Source organism: Cherax quadricarinatus, chromosome 33 (genome assembly GCF_038502225.1).
Source record: "Cherax quadricarinatus isolate ZL_2023a chromosome 33, ASM3850222v1, whole genome shotgun sequence".
NCBI classification, from domain to species: domain Eukaryota; kingdom Metazoa; phylum Arthropoda; class Malacostraca; order Decapoda; family Parastacidae; genus Cherax; species Cherax quadricarinatus.
Genome location: NC_091324.1, coordinates 1,014,903 through 1,037,402, shown reverse-complemented (window position 1 = coordinate 1,037,402; position 22,500 = coordinate 1,014,903). Strand labels below are relative to the sequence as shown.

The 22,500-nt window shown below is 39.4% G+C and overlaps 1 protein-coding gene across 2 annotated transcripts in view; it reads right to left on the bottom strand.

The window, feature by feature from the left end:
- The window catches only part of Hmt4-20 (Histone methyltransferase 4-20), a 110,503-nt gene that overhangs the window by 17,190 nt on the left and 70,813 nt on the right, over positions 1 to 22,500 (bottom strand). For both annotated transcript variants that reach the window (XM_070090756.1, XM_070090757.1), the window contains exon 7: positions 1,650 to 1,786. In XM_070090756.1, coding sequence (XP_069946857.1) covers positions 1,650 to 1,786 — 137 coding nt within the window. The remainder of the gene's footprint in view (positions 1 to 1,649; positions 1,787 to 22,500) is intronic.

The window sequence follows — 22,500 nt, the reverse complement described above, 5'->3', positions numbered from 1 at the left end:
TGTCCTCCTAACTCCCATGTTTAAGCAACCAATGAAAAACAATACCATTATACTGGTTCAAATACTGGTGGCAAGCATGTTCTCAATACAAGAGGGCACGGCCTTGCCTAAGTTCAAAAGTATTCATCTTCGGGCTCCTTGACATTTGGCGGATGTTAGGCTACAAGATCTCTCCCCACTGTGCCTCTAACTCTTTGGACTTACCAACCTGTAGCCAGCCAAAGCCAGACCAATGCTGCCTTGAGTTCCTGCTAAAGTGCCTCTGAGTATTAAGTAGATTTGTTCTCCAAGGCACTAACATAAAAACACTGACCACCATTCCCCAGCTGCTGCATTACATCAACCACCATTTACTAGCCAATGAATCTTCCAACACACAATCAACAACTGTCCTATCAGCAAAGATAATTTAAATCCAGTTAAAAACCTTATTATTCCAAGAGTAAACATGCTGTCCAGCACTACTTAAGATACAAATATTATATTCTTATTAGCATTACAGGAATAAATAAAGCTTACCACTGGGATATATAGTTGCCTTCCATAATGGTGGAGGAATGAAGGCCAGGGCCAGTAACAGTAACCAGGTGCCAGACTGAGTCTGGCTTTGGGTCATTGCCATGAACCATGTCCTTGCATGGATCAAGAGTCACTGTCACAGAGGAACCAGAAGAGATTGTTGGTGCCTTGACAGACATAAATGTTAAATGATATATAAAGAGAGAGAGTGAAGCAAAAGTGCAGAAATAAGCGGAAGACTTCTGGATGATTAGTAAAAAGAAATTACTGCCCAGTCACTAGTCCCCATACTCCACAGCAATGTGACAGGCAGTGTCAACTTTCTTTTGGGAATCACCCCCTTAACCTACCCAGGGCACAACTTCAGGATGGTTTGCCCAGAATTAACATAGCAAGGCTTTGTAACAGTCTATTCACACTGAGTGCACCAGAGAAGATAACTAATATGAAAGAGTAAACCTGCAAGAAGACCTTCAGTCACCCATCCTTAATCCACGGATGACCTCCATTAATAACTCTGCTGCCAGACAAGTCACCACTCCTGGATCCACAGGTGACCTCCAGCAATAACTCTGCTGCCAGATGGTCACCAAATGTACAAACAAACTTTATTTCTATAAAGCAGAGTACAGTATATTATACAATTAAGGTGATTAACACATAAATACTTTATAGAAAACCTCTTGTTGTGCAATGTGCCACCAGTTGGTCTACCAAAAATTCTGCCTAAGAGTCCAAGTCACTCTGGGTGGTGTGGACAGCCCATCTCAACACTAACTGGTGGGAGAACAATGAGAGCAACACGCAATCACCCTTTCCATAATCCCCTGGGCAGGGGGATTAACATTCTTAGTCAGGCTAAGTTGCTGTAATTGTGTGACCACATTAAGGTGACCTAGTCTTAGGGGATTTATATATGTGCACAAAATTTATGATAAATATTTGTCCATTGCTATTACATAAAATATATTATTGCCATACATATAGTCTGTTACTTTTTTTTTTTTTTGCATATTACATACAGGTACTCTAGTAGCAGCATTTATGCTAATACAAATTAATATTAATATAATTTTCAATATTTTTAACTACAAAATAATAAACTGAAGGTAGTTTAGTGAATCTTCTACCTTTCACATGTGATACATTCACAGTAAGAGTTGTTGTCGCCAAAGAAATCTTCTCCATAGAAGCATGTGATCTCTTCCCCTTCTTCAATATCACGCAGAACTTTAACACAAGCAGTGCCACGGCCAGTTGCAGTAAACTGAGGAAAAAATACGAAAGATACATAGCAAGACAGAAAGTGAGTGACAATGAAAGTGTTTCTTCTTTTTCAGGTCACCCTGCCTCAGTGGAAAACAGCAGTGTTAAAAAAAAAAAATACATGTACAGAATGGAGAGAAAAACCTTCAATTTAATAGGGAGAGAAGGTGGCTGGTGATGGAGAGTGTGGTGGACAGAGATGAGACTGTATCATTATCATCTTAACAATAATAAATAGTTTTGTAACCAATAATATACTTTACTGCTTCCAAAAAAAAAAAAAAGGCTCAGTGGATTTTTTCTTGCATTTCCAAAGTCTGTTACAACGAACTCTGTTAACCCTTAAACTATCCAAATGTAGATCTATGTTCATGTGCATAGCGCTCTGAACTTTCTATTTTACATGCTTTCTTGTGTGAAAAAACATAGAAAAAAAACATAGATCTACGTTAGGAGCGCTACGCACGTGAACGCAGATCTAAGTTTGGACAGTTTAAGAGTTAAATGGCAGTCAATTAAGTCAAGGGTTTGATGTAATAGGTATGTGGATGCTCCTGTTATACTCACCACTCTCATTCAAATTCTATGTTCACAAGAGCAAAACATGAATGCTGTGTAAATAACAAGTTTGAATGAGGTAATGATCATTGCTAAGTTCCTGGTATGAGACACATTTCCAGCAAAACTTAAAGTTAATATGGTAGAAACCCGATTCACACATTTCCAAAGAACATACTGTAAAAATATTGTAAAAAGGTCCAAAATGCACTGGAAGACCAATACAGCAAGCCATAAATTTCAGTCCACCTCGAAAGCCATGTCCTATTGAAGCATGCTGTGGGATATTTCCCCTTCACCCTGCAGTTAGCCTATGGGCAAGGTCAAGTGTTGAAGATGGCGGTTCTACTTCTGCAGGAGGAAAATAGGAGGCTGAAGCTTCACCTAGATGGGTTTGGGAGTGAGTGTGAGATGGATGGAGCAGGTAAGGAGGAAATGGTCACCAGCAGTGAGAGTGGCAGCTGCTGTAAGTAGCAAGTGGATCACAATTCAGGAAGAAAGAAGTTAAGGAAGGTTAATAGAGAAGAAAGTGAAGGTAGGAAATCGATTCTCTGTTCTCCAAAACTAGTGTACTTCAGTGGTTAGCAAGGTTAAAGGTACCACTGCTAATCCAGTTAAGAATATTCTGATTGTAGGAGACTCTCAGGTAAGATATATGGACTGTGGTTTTTGTAACAGATATAGGAAGGTCAGACAGAGGGTGTGCCTTCCAGGAGCTGGTGTTGGTGACATAGTCAGCAGGTTGGATAATAATATGTCAAGTAATGGGAACAAGCCCATTATCTGTCTTAGTGCTGGTGGTAGTGACACTGGGAAGGGCAGGAGACAGGAGCTACTAGATAAGTACAGGTCAGCCATAGAAGTAGTCAGGTCTAAGGGAGGGATCCCAGCCATATGTAGCATCTTGCCTAGAAAGTGAGTGGGCAATGAATGGATGTCTAGGGCACTTGGTATAAACTGCTGGCTAGACAGGTACTGCAAGGAACTTGCAATCTCACTCATTGATAACTGGGACAAATTCTATGGCAAACGTGATATGTATGCAAGGGATGGGGGTTCATCTCTCTGGAGCTAGAGTAGTTGCATTAGCCAATTCGATTGAGGGGGTAATTGATGACTTGTCTAGGACTTTAAACTGATAGATTATAGAGATATGTTTGTGGGAAACAATCAGGTTGCAGTATCAGGGTTGAAAACAGCAGATATTACCAGGATACCTCAGAGATATGTTTAAAAGATAATATTCAAAATAAAGTTGCTAGTAAAGGCAAAGCAACTGATCAACAAAGAGAGATAGTAGAGGGCAACAAGTGACTAGCTCCCTTAAGGTTTACTATACAAATAGTAGGAGTCTAAGAAATAAGACAGATGAGCTAAAATTACTTGCAAGTGCAGGTAATATAGATATTATTGCTACAACAGAGACCTGGTTCAACCTGAAGGATAGAGAAATGCCTTCTGAATGCAACATACAGGGTTATAAACTATTCCACACTGATAGAGTCAACAGAAAGGGTGGTGGAGTGGCGATGTATGTCAGAGATAATTTAAATTGTTGTGTTAGACATGATATAAGATTAGAAACATTGGACACAGAATCTGTTTGGCTACAGTTCCTTGAGGGTCGTGACAAATTAATTCTAGGAGTGATTTACAGGCCCCCCAAACCTTGAGAGCGAGTGTGGTAAGCTGTTATGGGATGAAATTCATAAGGCATCTAGACATGATTAGAACAATGTGACAGGAAATCTTGAGTCTAGCGACTTTCTTGATACGGTTCAGGACTGCTTTTTAAAACAGTTCGTGACAAAACCAACTAGAGGAAACAATCTGCTTGACTTTGTTCTTGCCAACAAAGAAACACTAATTAATAATCCTGAGGTTAATGATGAGCTTGGGGAAACCGATCACAATTCACTTAGTTTCAATATATCGTGGAATTACCCAGATAACTGCAATCAAGTCCCTGTCCCAGATTTTCACTTGGTCGATTTCATGGCACTGAGAAATTACCTGGGTGGGCTAAATTGGGATGACCTGACTATGGGTGAGGTAGGTGGTGTTGGTTGCCAATATGACGTTTTTCAGAGCATAGTCCTAGCTGCCCAGACAACATTTGTTCTGAGTAGGGAAATTTGATCTAACAAAAATGATCCCAAATGGATGAACAATGAATTAAAACATCTCAATGGTCAAAAGAGAGGCATATACATGTACTATAGGCATATCCAAAGATAGGATGGGTAGTTAAGAAATCAATACATTCAATTAAAGAGAGAAATAAAAAAGGAACAAGAAAAGCAAAAAGGGATTATGAGGCTAAGGTTGCAAGGGATTTAAAGACTAACCCAAAAGGGTTCTTTCAGGTATACTAAAGTAAGATTAGGAATAAGATAGGCCCACTTAAGAGTAACTAAGGTCAGACCATTGACTGTGATAAGGATGTGTGAAATTTTCAATACAGTGGACCCCAGACTTTCGTGATTAATCTGTTCCAGAGTCTGCCAAACGTCGAAACCATTTTCCCCATAAAAAATAATGGAAATAAAATTAATCTATTCCAGACACCCAAAAATATTAATATAAAAAAAAATTCAAATTAAATAAAGATTTACATACAGAAAACAATGAGAAATTAAGTACATACATATATAAAATAATAACATTACACTTACCTTTACTGAAGACTTCTAGGTGGATGGAAGACGGGAATAGGGGATAGGAGAAAGGTGTACACTATTGTTTGGAAGGGGAATCCCTTCTATAAAGACTTCAGGTACCGAGATCATCATGCAACTGCCTTGCCTTTTCACATGTTATCGACTGCATAATACTATCTCTTGCTGTTTTTGAGTAATCCACACCAACAATAACCTCTCCACTTCTTCGAGGGTTTGTGATCTCTCTCTTGTCAGCATATCTACCCCTTTTGCAACAACAGCACACTTTATTTCCTTTCCCTTCGCCATGATCGAAGTGATGGTTAAATGGGGTTTGCCAAACATCCTGGCAAGTTCTGTAACAAGCGCTCTGCTCTCATATTTTTCAATGATTTCCATCTTGAATTTGATCGTGTTCCTCACTTTCTTTACCAAAGGGTTGGCACTAGCTTTCCTTGGGCCCATGGTGATTTATTTAGCAGTTGCAAGCACAAAAATCAATGGATTATTATGAAATGTATTGTATGAACCCACGGGGTGATGGTCACACACTGGTAAACAATGGCACACTAGTGTTAATGGTGCGGGAAACTGGCTTTGTATGTGAGGTGATGGGCGGACGCGTACTGGACGGTCGCCGAATCACAAGTCCAATCACGAACTGTGAAGCTAAATTTTGCCGAAAAAAAAACTCGCTGAAAGTCGGATTTCACGAAAGTCATGGCCACCAAATGGCGGGGGTCTACTGTACTTACTTTCTCTCAGTTTTTACTCAGGAAGATACATACTAGCGAAATTCCAGAAATAATAAATTATGTAGAACAGGACAATAATAAACCATGCACGATTGGGGTAACTAGTGACATGGTCCTCAGACAAATAGAGAAATTAAAACCTAACACATCCCCAGGCCCTGATGAATTGTTTGCAAGGGTTTTAAAGGAATGTCAAGAGGAACTTAGCAAACCTTTGGCTAATATTTTCAACATATCACTACAAACTGACATAGTTCCTGATAAGTGGAAAACGGTAAATGTAATACAGGTCCGCCATCACAAATCTGGCAATCAGTTATTCGGTTCCTTCAGTTATTCGGCACTAATTTTGGCTACCTGGAGAGAGTTACCTGGAGAGTGTTCCGGGGGTCAACGCCCCCGCGGCCCGGTCTGTGACCAGGGTTGCCACACCAACCTGCTGGTACTGTTTGGTGGAACTACTTGCTGCATAAGTCATTCCAGTTTCTTTTTCCCCATTTATTGTATTAACCTGCTTACTTTTAGCCCTAGCCATGGTTCCAATGAATAAAAGAAATGTTTCTCATTATGTAAAGCACCTACACAGTACATTATCCATTAAAGACAAGGTGGCTTTGAAGCCACTGTCGGTTGCCATGAGCTCAGTCTCATGATGCAGGAGAATATGCTTTATTATTACACTAATATCAACACTACAGCTTATTTGCCTATCACAACTGATCTAATATGACATAATAAACAATATAAATAACATAAAACATGTTAAATACCGAGCAGTTCGATGGAGGTATGAAGAGGATATGGTATACAAATACCATTCTCCTATCCCTGCCTTGGGGGCTTATATTAGAAAAAAACAAAGTGTAGCACAGGGGTGACTGTGATACACACTCGTACTGCACCATAAACCTGAAACAAAAAAGTTATTTTCTCTATATAGATTATCACACATAGCAGCATGTGTGTAGAGAACCTAGGATAACCCAAAAAAGTCAATGTGGCTTATTTTTAGTACCTGGCTTGGGTTAGCCATATATGATTTTTGGTAAATATTCGATTCCCAGCCAGGGTAGAAACATTAGGCGTGTTTCTTTACACCTGTTGTCTATGTTTACCCATCAGTAAATGGGTACCTGGATGTTAGCCGACTAGTGTGGGTGTTATCCTGGGACACTGACCTAATTTTCTTGAAGTACATACTCTGCATAACAAGCAGCTTTCTATATAGTAGTATGTCACTGATGTCGGCTAGGCCTGTATACCATGTACGTGTAGTAAATAAAGATATTATTATTATTTTTTTTTTTTTAACAAGTTGGCCGTCTCCCACCGAGGCAGGGTGACCCAAAAAAGAAAGAAAATCCCCAAAAAGAAAATGCTTTCATCATCATTCAACACTTTCACCACACTCACACATAATCACTGTTTTTGCAGAGGTGCTCAGAATACAACAGTTTAGAAGCATATACGTATAAAGATACACAACATATCCCTCCAAACTGCCAATATCCCAAACCCCTCCTTTAAAGTGCAGGCATTGTACTTCCCATTTCCAGGACTCAAGTCCGACTATATGAAAATAACCGGTTTCCCTGAATCCCTTCACTAAATATTACCCTGCTCACACTCCAACAGATCGTCAGGTCCCAAGTACCATTTGTCTCCATTCACTCCTATCTAACACGCTCACGCACGCTTGCTGGAAGTCCAAGCCCCTTGCCCACAAAACCTCCTTTACCCCCTCTCTCCAACCCTTTCGAGGACGACCCCTACCTCGCCTTCCTGTCGCTATAGATTTATATGCTTTCCATGTCATTCTACTTTGATCCATTCTCTCTAAATGACCAAACCACCTCAACAACCCCTCTTCTGCCCTCTGACTAATACTTTTATTAACTCCACACCTTTTCCTAATTTCCACACTCCGAATTTTCTGCATAATATTTACACCACACATTGCCCTTAGACAGGACATCTCCACTGCCTCCAACCGTCTCCTCGCTGCTGCATTTACCACCCAAGCTTCACACCCATATAAGAGTGTTGGTACTACTATACTTTCATACATTCCCTTCTTTGCCTCCATAGATAACGTTTTTTTGACTCCACATATACCTCAATGCACCACTCACCTTTTTTCCCTCATCAATTCTATGATTAACCTCATCCTTCATAAATCCATCCGCCGACACGTCAACTCCCAAGTATCTGAAAACATTCACTTCTTCCATACTCCTCCTCCCCAATTTGATATCCAATTTTTCTTTATCTAAATCATTTGACACCCTCATCACCTTACTCTTTTCTATGTTCACTTTCAACTTTCTACCTTTACACACATTCCCAAACTCATCCACTAACCTTTGCAATTTTTCTTTAGAATCTCTAGGTGAGTACAAATAGGAAGCGCGTCTGTCTGGCGCTCAGCAGACGGAGGATCAAGCCTCCACGTCATGCGCTGAATGACGTGGATTTAGCGCTTTACATAAATTAAAAAAAAAAAAAAAAATTAGAATCTCCCATAAGCACAGTATCATCAGCAAAAAGTAACTGTGTTAATTCCCAATTTGAATTTGATTCCCCATAATTTAATCCCACCCCTCTCCCGAACACCCTAGCATTTACTTCTTTTACAACCCCATCTATAAATATATTAAACAACCATGGTGACATTACACATCCCTGTCTAAGACCTACTTTTACTGGGAAGTAGTCTCCCTCTCTTCTACACACCCTAACCTGAGCCTCACTATCCTCATAAAAACTCTTTACAGCATTTAGTAACTTACCACCCATTCCATATACTTGCAACATCTGCCACATTGCTCCCCTATCCACTCTATCATATGCCTTTTCTAAATCCATAAATGCAATAAAAACTTCCCTACCTTTATCTAAATACTGTTCACATATATGCTTCAATGTAAACACTTAATCTACACATCCCCTACCCACTCTGAAACCTCCTTGCTCGTCCGCAATCCTACATTCTGTCTTACCTCTAATTCTTTCAATTATAACCCTACCATACACTTTTCCTTGTATACTCAATAAATTTATTCCTCTATAATTTTTACAATCTCTTTTGTCCCCTTTCCCTTTATATAAAGGGACTATACATGCTCTCTGCCAATCCCTAGGTACCTTCCCCTCTTTCATACATTTATTAAACGAAAGTACCAACCACTCCAACACTATATCCCCCCCTGCTTTTAACATTTCTGTCATGATCCCATCAGTTCCAGCTGCTTTACCCCCTTTCATTCTACGTAATGCCTCACGTACCTTCCCCACACTTACATTCTGCTCTTCTTCACTCCTAAAAGATTGTATACCTCCCTGACCAGTGCATGAAATTACCACCTCCCTTTCTTCCTCAACATTTAAAAGTTCCTCAAAATATTCTCGCCATCTACCTAATACCTCCCTCTCCCCATCTACTAACTCCTCTACTCTATTTTTAACTGACAAATCCATACTTTCCCTAGGCTTTCTTAACTTGTTTAACTCACTCCAAAATATTTTCTTATTTTCATTAAAATTTCTTGACAGTGCCTCTCCCACTCTATCATCTGCTCTCCTTTTGCACTCTCTCACCACTCTCTTCACCTTTCTTTTACTGTCCATATACTCTGCTTTTCTTATAACACTTCTGCTTTGTAAAAAGCTCTCATAAGCTAACTTTTTCTCTTTTATCACACCCTTTACTTCATCATTCCACCAATCACTCCTCTTTCCACCTGCCCCACCCTCCTATAACCACAAACTTCTGCCCCACATTCTAATACTGCATTTTTAAAACTATTCCAACCCTCTTCAACCCCCCCACTACTCATCTTTGCACTAGCCCACCTTTCTGCCAACGGTCGCTTATATCTCGCCCGAACTTCCTCCTCCCTTAGTTTATACACTTTCACCTCCCTCTTACTTGTTGTTGCCACCTTCCTCTTTTCCCATCTACCTCTTACTCTAACTGTAGCTACAACTAAATAATGATCCGATATATCAGTTGCCCCTCTATAAACATGTACATCCTGAAGCCTACCCATCAACCTTTTATTCACCAATACATAATCTTACAAACTACTTTCATGATTATCATTATATTATTATTTTCTCAGTTGTTTGTTGGGTTATCTTATTCAAACTTGGGCAATGTATGATGGAAAGATACTTCTTAATGTACACCGAAAATGAAAGAAATCAGACCATAAATAGCGGAGTTCACTTCTCAGCCATTAGCGGCCGCTTAGCAGTATATTTTTGTATGGTTTTTATAGTTATACTATTCTCATTTTTTCAGTCTCATTTGATAGAATGAAAGATATATTACAGAAATAGATATGATTTTGATTGCTTTCATGACAAAAAGTACCTTGAAACTGCGCTCACAGTAGCAAAAATGTTCTATTCTTCAGCGAAGCTCAAGAGTCCAATACCTGTCTGCCTGCCAGTCCAAATTCCAACACGTAGTCAAGAATGGATTGACATTATTTATACAATTATTACAATAATGCAGCAGTCTGCATAACAGTAAATCTTCTATTTTTTTGTGAATAAAAATTCCAAATGATAAGCAAGAATAATATAAGAGGGGACTGGAGCCATGTCTAATGAACAGAAAAAATGTTATTTTAGTGCCAGGAATATCTCCATTGTTTATTCTGAACCCTATTTTGAAATTGGCATCTGTTGGAATTTGTGTGAAATTGGCCAAATTGCCAATTTCTGACCACTTTATTGGGTAGTTGAAATAAGTGAATGGGTGGTTTCTTGTACTCAGTTGACAGACTAGAAGTAAGTTTATTCAGGTATACACAAATAGTCACATAGATTATCATACATAGCAGTGTATGTATAGAGAACCTAGGATAACCCAGAAAAGTCAGACAAAGTGACATATTTCCAGTACCTGGCTTGGGCTTGACATATATGATTTTTGGTAAATATTTTTTTTTCTCGGTTGTTTGCCGAGCTATCTCATTGAAACTTGGGCAATGTATGATGGAAATATGCTTCTTAATGTACAACAAAAATAAAAAAGACGGACGATAAATAAGGGAGTTCACTTCTCAGCCATTAGTCGCCTCTTTGCAGTATATTTTCGTATGTTTTTTATGGTTATATTCTCATTTTTTTGGACTCATTTGATAGAATGGAAGATATATTACAAAAATATACATGATTTTGATTGCTTTCATGACGAAAAGTACCTTGAAATTGAGCTCAAATTAGTGGAAATGTTCGATTTTTGCCGATGTTCAATGAACTTTGTGTAAGTCAAGTTGGTTAATTTTATTAAGTGTATTCTAACCTATCCACTCTGTAATCCGGCAAACTCAGTAATCCGGCACACTACAGGTCCCAATGGTGTCTATATACAAGGCAGGTGACAGGTCCTTAGCTTCAAACTATAGACCAATTAGCCTTACCTCCATAGTGGGAAAATTTATGGAATCAATAATTCCCAAAACAGTTCGTAGCCATCTTGAACGGAATAAACTGATTAACCCTTTGAGGGTTTTCGTCGTACTAGTACGTCTTACGCGTAGGGGTTTTTGACGTACTAGTACTCATAAATTCTAGCGGCCTCAAATCTAGTGGGAGAAAGCTGGTAGGCCTTCATATGAAAGAATGGGTCTATGTGGTCAGTGTGCACAGTCTAAAAAAAAATCCTGCAGCACACAGTGCATAATGAGAAAAAAAAAACTTTGACCATTTTTTTTTAATAAATCAGCGACTTTGCAGTGTATTTTCGTATGGTATTTATTGTTGTATTCTAGTTTTCTTGGTCTCATTTTATAGAATGGAAGACATATTACAGAAATTGAGATGATTTTGACTGGTTTTACAAAGAAAAGTGCCTTGAAATTGAGCTCAAAGTAGCAGAAATGTTCGATTTTTACCAAACTTCAAAAGTAAACAAATCGTGCCAAACGTGCAATACACGTCAACTGGTGAGTCTAATATTCTTTCACAAGTGCACCAATAATATTTATACCATTTTTTACACTAATGCAGTAGTCTGCATAACAGTAAATCTTCTATTTTTTGTGAGAATAAAAATTCAAAGTGGAAAGCAAAAGAATATAAGAGGGGCCTTGAGACGTGACTAATGACCAGAGGAAATGTCATTTTAGTGCCAGGAATGTCTTTCTTGTTTATTCTGGACCCTATTCGGAAATTGGCATCTTTTGAAATTTGTGTGAAATTGGCAAAATTGCTAAATTCTGACCACTGTACTGGATAGTTGAATTTCATAAATGTGTGGTTTCTTGCACCCATTCGATAGAAAAAATGGAGTTCTAGCGAAATATTCATGTTTTTTGTCGACTAGTACAGTGAAATTGGCCGAAAATGGGGCTCAAAGTGGGCAAAATCGCCGATACGTAAACATCGCCGAGACCGCTAACTTTGCGAGAGCATAATTCCGTAAGTTTTCTATCAAATTTCAAACTTTTGGTGTCTTTATGATCGGGAAAAGATTCTCTATCTTTTCATAAGAGAAAATAATTTTTTTTTTTTTTAAATTTGGCCGACCCTGAGAACGAGTTTCGGAGAGGGCCTGTCGACCCTCAAAGGGTTAATGAATCTCGACACGCCTTTACAAAGGGGCGTTCCTGTCTTACGAATTTACAGACTTTTTCACTAAGGTGTTTGAGGAGGTAGATCATGGTAATGAATATGATATTGTGTATATGGACTTTGGTAAGGCTTTCGAAAGAGTTTCACACCAGAGGCTATTGAGGAAACTTTATGCACACGGAATAGGAGTAATTTTTTCCAGGGTGGAGGCATGGTTGACAAATAGGTAGCAGAGAATTTGCATAAATGGGGAGAAATCAGAATGGGGGCACGTCACAAGCGGTGTTCCACAGGGGTCAGTGTTGGACACTTTGTTGTTCACAATTTGCATAAACGACATAGATGAGGGGATAAATAGCGACATAAGCAAATTTGCTGATGACACCAAATTAAGCCATCTAATTCATTCTAATGAGGACATTACAGCACTCCAGGATGATTGGAATAGACTGATGCAGAGCCGCTCAGATACGACAGTTTTAGATGTCACTCCAAACAGCCAATATCCCAAACCCCTCCTTTAAAGTGCAGGCATTGTACTTCCCACTTCCAGGACACTAAGTCAGGCTAACCGGTTTCCCTGAATTATTATTATTTATTATCACACTGGCCGATTCCCACCAAGGCAGGGTGGCCCGAAAAAGAAAAACTTTCACCATCATTCATTCCATCACTGTCTTGCCAGAAGGGTGCTTTACACTACGGTTTTTAAACTGCAACATTAACACCCCTCCTTCAGAGTGCAGGCACTGTACTTCCCATCTCCAGGACTCAAGTCCGGCCTGCCGGTTTCCCTGAACCCCTTAATAAATGTTACTTTGCTCACACTCCAACAGCACGTCAAGTATTAAAAACCATTTGTCTCCATTCACTCCTATCAAACACGCGTGAGCGTGTTTGATAGGAGTAATATTTTGTGAATCCCTTCACAAAATATTACCCTGCTCACACTCCAACAGCCTGTCTGTCAGGTCTCAAAAACCATTCATCTCCATTCATTCCTATCTGACATGCTAACACATGCCATCTGCATGTCCAAGTGCCTTGCACACAAACCTCTTTTACCCCCTCCCTCCATCCTTTCCTAGGATGACCCCTACCCCTCCTCCTCTCCACTACAAATTATAATGATTATAAATTTTGTAAAAGTAACTTTTATTAGAGAGTGAAAAAATGCAAAATTCCTATTCATAATTTTGCAGCTGCACTGAACACAAGTTGGAGCTATGTAACAGTAATTTTGGGATATAAATATGACTACCATTTTAATAAAAATTTGCATTATGAGAGTTCTGTCTACACATCATATTTCATGTGCAATTTTTTTTTTCCAACAAACCGGCCATATCCCACCGAGGCAGGGTGGCCCAAAAAGAAAAACAATAGTTTCTCTTTTTAAATTTAGTAATCTATACAGGAGAAGGGGTTACTAGCCTCTTGCTCCCGGCATTTTAGTCGCCTCTCACAACACGCATGGCTACCTTTACCTTTGATATACCTTTGAAGAGTTTCGAGAGTTTGTCTACTCTCTGAGCCTGGCGATGGGCCAGGCTGTTGCTGCTTACAAAGGAAGAATTCTGTTCCACTTCCCCATGGAGATAAGAGGAAATAAACAAGAATAAGAACTAGAAAGAAAATAGAAGAAAACCCAGAGGGGTGTGTATATATATGCTTGTACATGTATGTGTAGTGTGACCTAAGTGCAAGAAGTAGTAGCAAGACATACCTGAAATCTTGCACGTGTATGAGACAGAAAAAGACACAAGTAATCCTACCATCATGTAAAACAATTACAGGCTTTCGTTTTACACTCACTTGGCAGGACGGTAGTACCTCCTTGGGTGGTTGCTGTCTACCAACCTACTACCTAGATCTGTGCAAATATGTTATATTTATACGAGACTTCCAACATTACATCTGTTTTGCATGTTTTGTACAGTACTTCATACAGAACTACTATTTCTCTTGTTTACATGATGGTGCCCACGTATAAGAGGAAGACCACAAGGATGTACGTAGTACTCTTGAGCAGGACACGACAAATGATAACATTGTCACGAGGCATGTCACAAAAAAAGATACAGTAAAACAGTACAAGATACATAAGAGAAGTTTGCAACAGTGTTTCACTGGGAGGTTCAGATTACCTTGAAAAGTTGGTAGGAAAACAATGATCTTTCGAAAAGAAAATAATGGCAAGAGTGCTGTATGTAGCATTTCTAGGTGATTTTGGACTGGCTTTTGAGAAACTTTATTGAATTACCTGGACCACAATCAGAGTTATACTGGAGTTTACTGATAAATATCAATATTACTTCTTTAACTAGTAATGTTAGTACAGTGGACCCTCAGCTATCGGCCATTCTGCTTATCGGCCAACTCGGTTATCGGCCAGTTTTTCGGCTTCCGGTTAATGACTTATTTCGCTTATGGGCTGTACTGGACGCATCCACCACCAGCCGCTCACGCGTTCCTGAGTCAGTGTGGCTGTGTCTCTGGGTGAGTGAGGAAGCTTCTGCTCATTCATCCAAACATTTCGCTATAATCCATCGTTTTTGGTGGTTATTGATTAAGTGCAACTGCGAAATAAGTAACCATGGCCCCAAAGAAAGTTTCTAGTAAAGTTCCTTTGGTAAAGAAAGTGAGAAACGTTATAGAATTCAAGGCAGGCAGGCATAGAGGCAAGGAGTGTAGCAGGCATGCAGGGAGTGTAGCAGGAAGGCAGATAGTGTAACAGGCAGGGAGTGTAGCAGGGAGGCAGGGAATGTAGCAGGGAGGCAGGGAGTGTAGCAGGGAGGCAGGGAGGCAGGGAGTGTAGCAGGCAGGCAGCGAGTGTAGCAGGCAGGCATATAGGCAAGGAGTGTACCAGGCATGCAGGGAGTGTAGCAGGAATGCAGGGAGTGTGGCAGGAAAACAGGGAGTGTAGCAATGTTTATATGCCATGTATGTTCAATAATAATCACTCTTGGGCACATTAAATTACTTATTTTAGGTTAATATAGACATTTTCATTAATCTATGATACTTTCTTCAAAATTATATAAGAAACATGTTACATACCATACAGCATAAAGCATAGCATATAAACATGCAATGCTTATATGCTACTGAGTGGAGAGTAAACATTACGTTTTCTCTGATTCAGCATTAGAGAAAACTGCGAATCTGGCGTCTCACCCAGTAACCGCCCATCATATGCATTTGTTTACAATTCTCGGCATGAATTATTCCTTACTTCTCCTTTTGTTCATGATGGCATCTAACGGTAGTTGTTAGAAACAATTATACTCAGTGAACATGGTAATAATATGGCTGTGTAGTGTAATAGGTCTCCATCAACATTCGCGAGGCTTAGGGGATCAAGAGCCTCGCGAATGTTGAAAAATCGCAAATGTTTGGTGCCCCAATATATTGTAGGGAAATATAATACTGCTTCCTTAACCTACTAAACCATGAACAATCATAAAACACATTAAACATTGTAAAATATTGTACTAGTGCCAGCCCTTTGGTAAAGAAGGTGAAAAAGACTATAGAATTCAAGAAAAAACTCATAGCAGAGTACCAAAGTGGAGGAGGAAGAGAGAGGGGAGAATGTGCCTTCTTCAGTGATTCTACAGTATGTACGATACTAAAGCAGCACAAATCAATGAAGGCTATAGCGCCAGACAGCAATAAAGTGTAGCATTAACAGTGTAGCAAGTAAGTTAAGCGATTAATACACAGAAAAGACAGCACAAAACTAACTCCTCCAATGTTGTTGGAGTTACATAGGGCGACTGACAACACCGCCGTCTCTCCCACCTCTGCTGCCGCCTCCCTCCACCACCATTTTAGGTAAGGTTTATGCTCTCAGTGGACCTTATACACCCAACAACAATAGTGCAACAATACTTGTGACATACTTAATGACATATTTTATTCATTCTAGAGTACAGTAGGGCCCCGCTTTACGGCGTTCTGCTAATATGGTCATTTCAAATTATGACCAAAACTTTCTATACGGCTCCCCCACCTGACTTTATAATACAGTCACCGTGCCCCACCCAGTTTGTTTACATTCTCCCTGAGATCCTTAACCCTTTGACTGTCGCGGTCGTATATGTACGTCATGGGAGATACCGTGTTTGACGTATCTATACGCATAAATTCTAGCGGCTTCAAATCGAGCGGGAGAGGGCTGGTAGGCCTACACGAGAGAGAATGGGTCTCAGTGGTCGGTGTGCACCCTGTGAAAAAAATCTGGGACTCAGCGGTGCATTGTGGGAACGCCATCTTGGTAGTCCATTTTCACCATGCCTCGCGGTAAGAAGTTCCTCACTCCTCGGCGGATTGGAGGTCTTTTGTTCCCAAGTGATAGCTCAAACAGTGATGATAGTGTCAGTGAAAGTGAATTCCATGGTTTTGAAGCGGGTGTGACCGAGAAAATTACCCAGGATAACATAATTAGTGATGAAAACCCAGATGACCCACAACCTTCCACCTCTGGTGCTAGGCCGGCTCGTTCATATTCACCTGTACCAGGACGAAAGAGGAAACTATTTGCCCGTGTACAAGACTCAGATGTGAGCAGTGCAAGTGATAGTGATAGTGATTTCAAGGTTATTGAAAGCACTTCTAGTTGTGACAGTGAGGGTGAATATTCCCCAGTGAAACGGCAGTATGTACGACGTCGCATGCGGTCTGGTAGTGTGCCATATGCTCTTCCAAGAGGAAGGAGTACATCTCGAAGCACATCCCGTGGCCCTACACCACGTCCTGATAGTGAAGATGACGATATTGTTACGATGGGTATAAATGATGTGAGTGAGGCAGCAGGCGGTGGTGGTGATAGTGACGGTGCCATGAGTCATGTGACACCAGCAGCGGGCCACGCTAGTGCCCGCGCTGCTGACTCTGCACAACTACAACCTGCTTCGGCCGACCCCACACTCTCACAACCACAACCACAACCTGCACAACCACAACGACATTACAATATCCAGAACGCACCAGCTGACCGCATCTGGGATTGGCATCAAGATGACGAGTTTGTTCCCAATCCCCATGACTTTGATGAAGGACAAAGTGGAATACGGCCATCATGTACACTTGGGAACAATCCCACTGAACTGGAATGCTTTCAGTTGTTCTTCGATGAACCCCTGATGGACATTATTGTCAGGGAAAGCAATACATACTATGAGTACACCATGGCAAACACTATGCTTTCACCAAGATCATGCCTACACCAGCGGAAGGACACAACTGTGGCAGAGATGTATCTGTTCTTTGCCACAATAATGCTTATGCCACATGTGTATAAGCATAGTGTCAGCACATACTGGGCGACAGACCGCCTGATTTCAACCCCTGCTTTCAGTGACATTATACCAGTGAATAGATTTGTGTTACTGTTACGTATGTTACACTTTTCAGACAAAACCAGGCCTGACAGAAGCGACAGGTTATATAAGATCAGACGTGTGTTTATGTACCTGAAACAAAAGTGCTGTATGTATTTTTATCCCTTCAGGAAGCTTGTTATTGACGAGTCTTTGATTTTGTTCAAAGGAAGACTCTCATTCAAGCAGTATATACCAAGCAAGAGGAAACGCTTTGGTATAAAGTTATTTGTTCTGTGTGATTGCAAAACTGGTCTGGTTTTGGATATAATTGTGTACACTGGCGGTAAAACAATGGAAGATACCAGGAAGTTACTGGGTATCTCTGGTGATGTGGTTAGAACAATGATGGAGCCATATCTTGGTAAGGGGCATATTTTATATACTGACAACTGGTACACAAGCCCTATACTCAGTGATTTCTTGCGAGTGAACATGACAGATGTGTGTGGCACAGTGCGTAGAAGTCGTAAACATATGCCTAGGTTCGAAGCTGGCAGTCGTAGAGGTGAAGTGCAGGTCTTTGCTGCCAATGACATCATGGCATTTCGGTGGCATGACAAACGTGATGTCACACTGCTGACATCAGTTCACCGACACGAAATGGTAGAGACTGGCAAGCAGAATAGAGAGACCAAAGAACCTATTGTAAAACCTGCAGCTGTGATGGATTACAACCTCAATATGCGCTTAGTGGACAAATGTGACATGCAGATTGGGTTTGCTGACTGTGTTCGCAAGAGTTATAAGTGGTACATAAAACTGTTTTTCCATCTTCTTGACATTTCCATGCTGAATGCTTATAATATGTATAAGTTGAAGACCAAGAACAAACCCAAATATGGTGAATTTTGTTTGTCAGTCATCAGACAAATAATATTCAAGTACCAAGAAACAACACCTGCAATAGACCAGCGCCCACGAAATTATCAACACATGTCCTCTCGTCTGAGGCCTGGTGATCACTACCCCATACCACTGCCTGCTACTACTGCCAAGAAAAATGCTCAGAAGAGGTGTTTTGTCTGTGGACATACCACAAAACGCCAACAAAAACGCAGAGACACATGTTTTATGTGTGAGGAGTGTAAGACACCATTGTGCTTATACCCATGTTTCAAAGAATTCCACAAGCTGCAGCACTTCTAATAAAGTGTCCAGTGATTGTACATATGTATATATATTATAAAGCAATCGTAATAAACATTTGTTTACATTGTTTGTTTGTGTAAACAAGTTTTAGCAACATTATAATGATACGAGTGTTTTTGCTATAATTGTGTTACATTCAACGAGTGTATATTTGAACATTGCACAATAATTTGGTCTCACAGGCCACAAAAGTTATGTGAAAAAATAAAATAGTGAAAAAAACAAGAAACCATCGAATACAAGTAAATAAAAGTTTACCGGGTGAGCGGCAGTCGCCGCTGTTGCCGCCAGCAGATCAATTTCAGCAAACTTCAGGACTCTATATCTCAGTAAGTACTGATGGGAAAAATTTTTTTTTGGGACTAAAACAATCAGAAAAATAATCTTAACATTTTCATAAGAAAAAATAATTTTTTTTTTTTCGAATATTTTGCGACACCAGAAACAACTTCAGGATTTGGCCCTTCGACAGTCAAAGGGTTAAGCACTAAGTCTCTCCATTATGTCTAGAAACTCCAAAATTTCAAGTGTTTTTAAGCTACTTCATATTTTATATATACTCTGACAGTTATACTTATGTATACCTGTACCTAAATAAACTTACACACAGTGCTGGCATGCAGGTACACATTAAAATCAGTAAGAGTGTCTAATGTCTCGAGACACCATATTAATAATAACAATAATAATAATAATAATAATAATAATAATAATAATAATAATAATAATAATAATCACCGAGTCTCATTACGTTAATATACATATTTTCATTAATCTATCTATGATATTTTTCCAAAATTATACAGTAGGGCCCTACTTATACAGCAGGTTAGGTTCCAGGCTACCGCCGTAAAGCGGAAATCACCGTAAAGTGGAACACCTTTTTTTCCCCTTATAAATGCATACAAATACTAGATAACAAGTTTACACTAACATACGTATATTAAGTTTGCAATAGAACTAGGCATCAAAAAACAATAAAAAAATAAAATACACACATAGTGCACTCATTACTTACCTTAAAATATTTGTAGTCTTAACCCTTTGAGGGTCGACAGGCCCTCTCCGAGACTCGTTCTCAGGGTCGGCCAAATTTAAAAAAAAAAATAATTTTTTCTTAGGAAAAGATAGAGAATCTTTTCCCGATCATAATGACACCAAAATTATGAAATTTGATGGAAAACTTATGGAATTATGCTCTCGCGAAGTTAGCGGCCTCGGCGATGTTTATGCATCGGCAATTTTGCCCACTTTGAGCCCCATTTTCGGTCAATTCCACTGTACTAGTCGACAAAAAACATGAATATATCGCTAGAACTCCATTTTTTCTATTGAATGAGTGCAAGAAACCACCCATTTACCAATTTCAACTCTCCAGTACAGTGGTCAGAATTTAGCAATTTTGCCAATTTCACACAAATTTCAAAAGATGCCAATTTCCAAGTAGGGTCCAGAATAAACAAGAAAGACATTCCTGGCACTAAAATGACATTTCCTCTGTTCATTAGTCATGTCTCAAGGCCCTTCTACATTCTTTTGCTTTCCACTTTGAATTTTTATTCTCACAAAAAATAGAAGATTTACTGTCATGCAGACTACTGCATTAGTGTAAAAAATGGTATAAATAATATTGGCGCACTTGCAAAAGAATATTAGACTCACCAGTTGACGTGTATTGGACACTTGGCATGATTTGTTTACTTTTGAACTTTGGTAAAAATCGAACATTTCGGCTACTTTGAGCCCAATTTCAAGGTACTTTTCATTGTAAAACCAGTCAAAATCATCTCAATTTCTGTAATACGTCTTTCATTCTATAAAATGAGACCAAGAAAACTAGGATGCAACAATAAATACCATACGAAAATACAGTGCAAAGTCGCTGTTTTATTTAAAAAAAAAAACGGTCAGTTTTTTTTTCTCATTATGCACTGTGCTGCAGGATTTTTTTTATACTGTGCACACTGACCACATAGACCCATTCTTTCATATGTAGGCCTACCAGCTTTCTCCCACTAGATTTGAGGGCGCTAGAATTTAGGTGTACGTACTAGTACGTCAAAAACCCTGGGTCGTAAGCCGTACTAGTATGGCCAAAACCCTCAAAGGGTTAATCTAGGGTGAGACAAGTAGTATTTATTGTAAGAAATCAAGTGTGGTATGTATGGTAGTCAGCAGGGCTACCATACCAGGCCACCCCACCTACACATAATATTCTATTACATTTAAGCATCCCAGAGCGATAAAATGCATATACAGTTCACTCATTACTTACCTTAACCCTTAAACGGTCCAAACGTACATATACGTTCACGCGCGTAGCGCCCCAAACGTATATATACGTTTTCTTTGTCATTCATTCAACATTGCCACAATAAGCCTGAGTCACCAAGACATGAGAGAATGGGTGTGTGCACTCACTGTGTTCCATATTAAAATAATTGGGGATGCCTGGGTACCAAATGCTCTTTTTTCCTTTTAAAAGAAAAGATTTCTTTTTTCTCAAAAAATTTGGGACGCTACGCGAGTGAACGTATATTTACGTTTGGACCGTTTAACCCTTTGACTGTTTCAGGCCCCTCTCTGAAACTGTCATTCTATGTCGCTCAATTTTTGAAAAAAAAAAATTATTTTTTCTTATGAAATGATAGAGAATCTTTTCCTGATGGTAATGACACCAAAAGTTCGAAATTTGGTCGAAAACTCATGGAATTATGCTCCCGCGAATTTAGCGGTCTCGGCGGCATAAGCGTATCGGCGATTTCGCCGACTTTGAGCCCTATTTTCAGCCAATTCCATTTCCAGTTGACCAAACTCATAGCTATTTCTTTAGAACTCCATTTTATCTATCAGCTGAGTACAAGAAACCTCCCATTTACTAATTTGGACTACCCAATATGGTGGTCAGAAATTGGCAATTTGGCCAATTTCACGCAAACTAAAAAAGATGCCAATTTCAAAAGAGTGTCCAGAATAAACAAGGTAGACATTTGTGGCACTAAAATAACATATGCTCTGTTCATTAGTCACATCTCTAGGCTCCTCTTATATTATTATTGCTTTCTATTTTGATTTTTTATTCATACAAAAAAATACAAAATTTACTGTTATGCAGACTACTGCATTATTGTAAAAATGGTATAAATAATATCAGTGCACTAGTGAAAGAATATTAGACTCCCCAGTTGACGTGTATTGGACGTGTGGTGTGATTTATTTACTCCTGAACATTGGTAAAAATCGAACATTTCCGCTACTTTGAGCTCAGTTTCAAGGTCGTTTTCATCGTCAAAGTAATGAAAATCATCTCTATTTCTGTAGGGTGTTTTCCATTTTATCACCTAAGACCATGAAAACGCGAATACAATGATAAATACTATAGGAAAATACACCTCAAAGTCGGCGTTTTATTCCAAAAAAACGATCAGTTTTTTTTTTTTCTCATTACGCAATGTGTGCTGCAGGATTTTTTTTATGTGGTGCACACTGACCACGCAGACCCATTCTCTCACATGTGGGCCTACCAGCTTTCTCCCGCTTGATTTGAAGCCGCTAGAATTATTGAGTATATATACGTCAGAAACATTGGCTCGTAAGACGTATTTATACGTCGAAAACAGT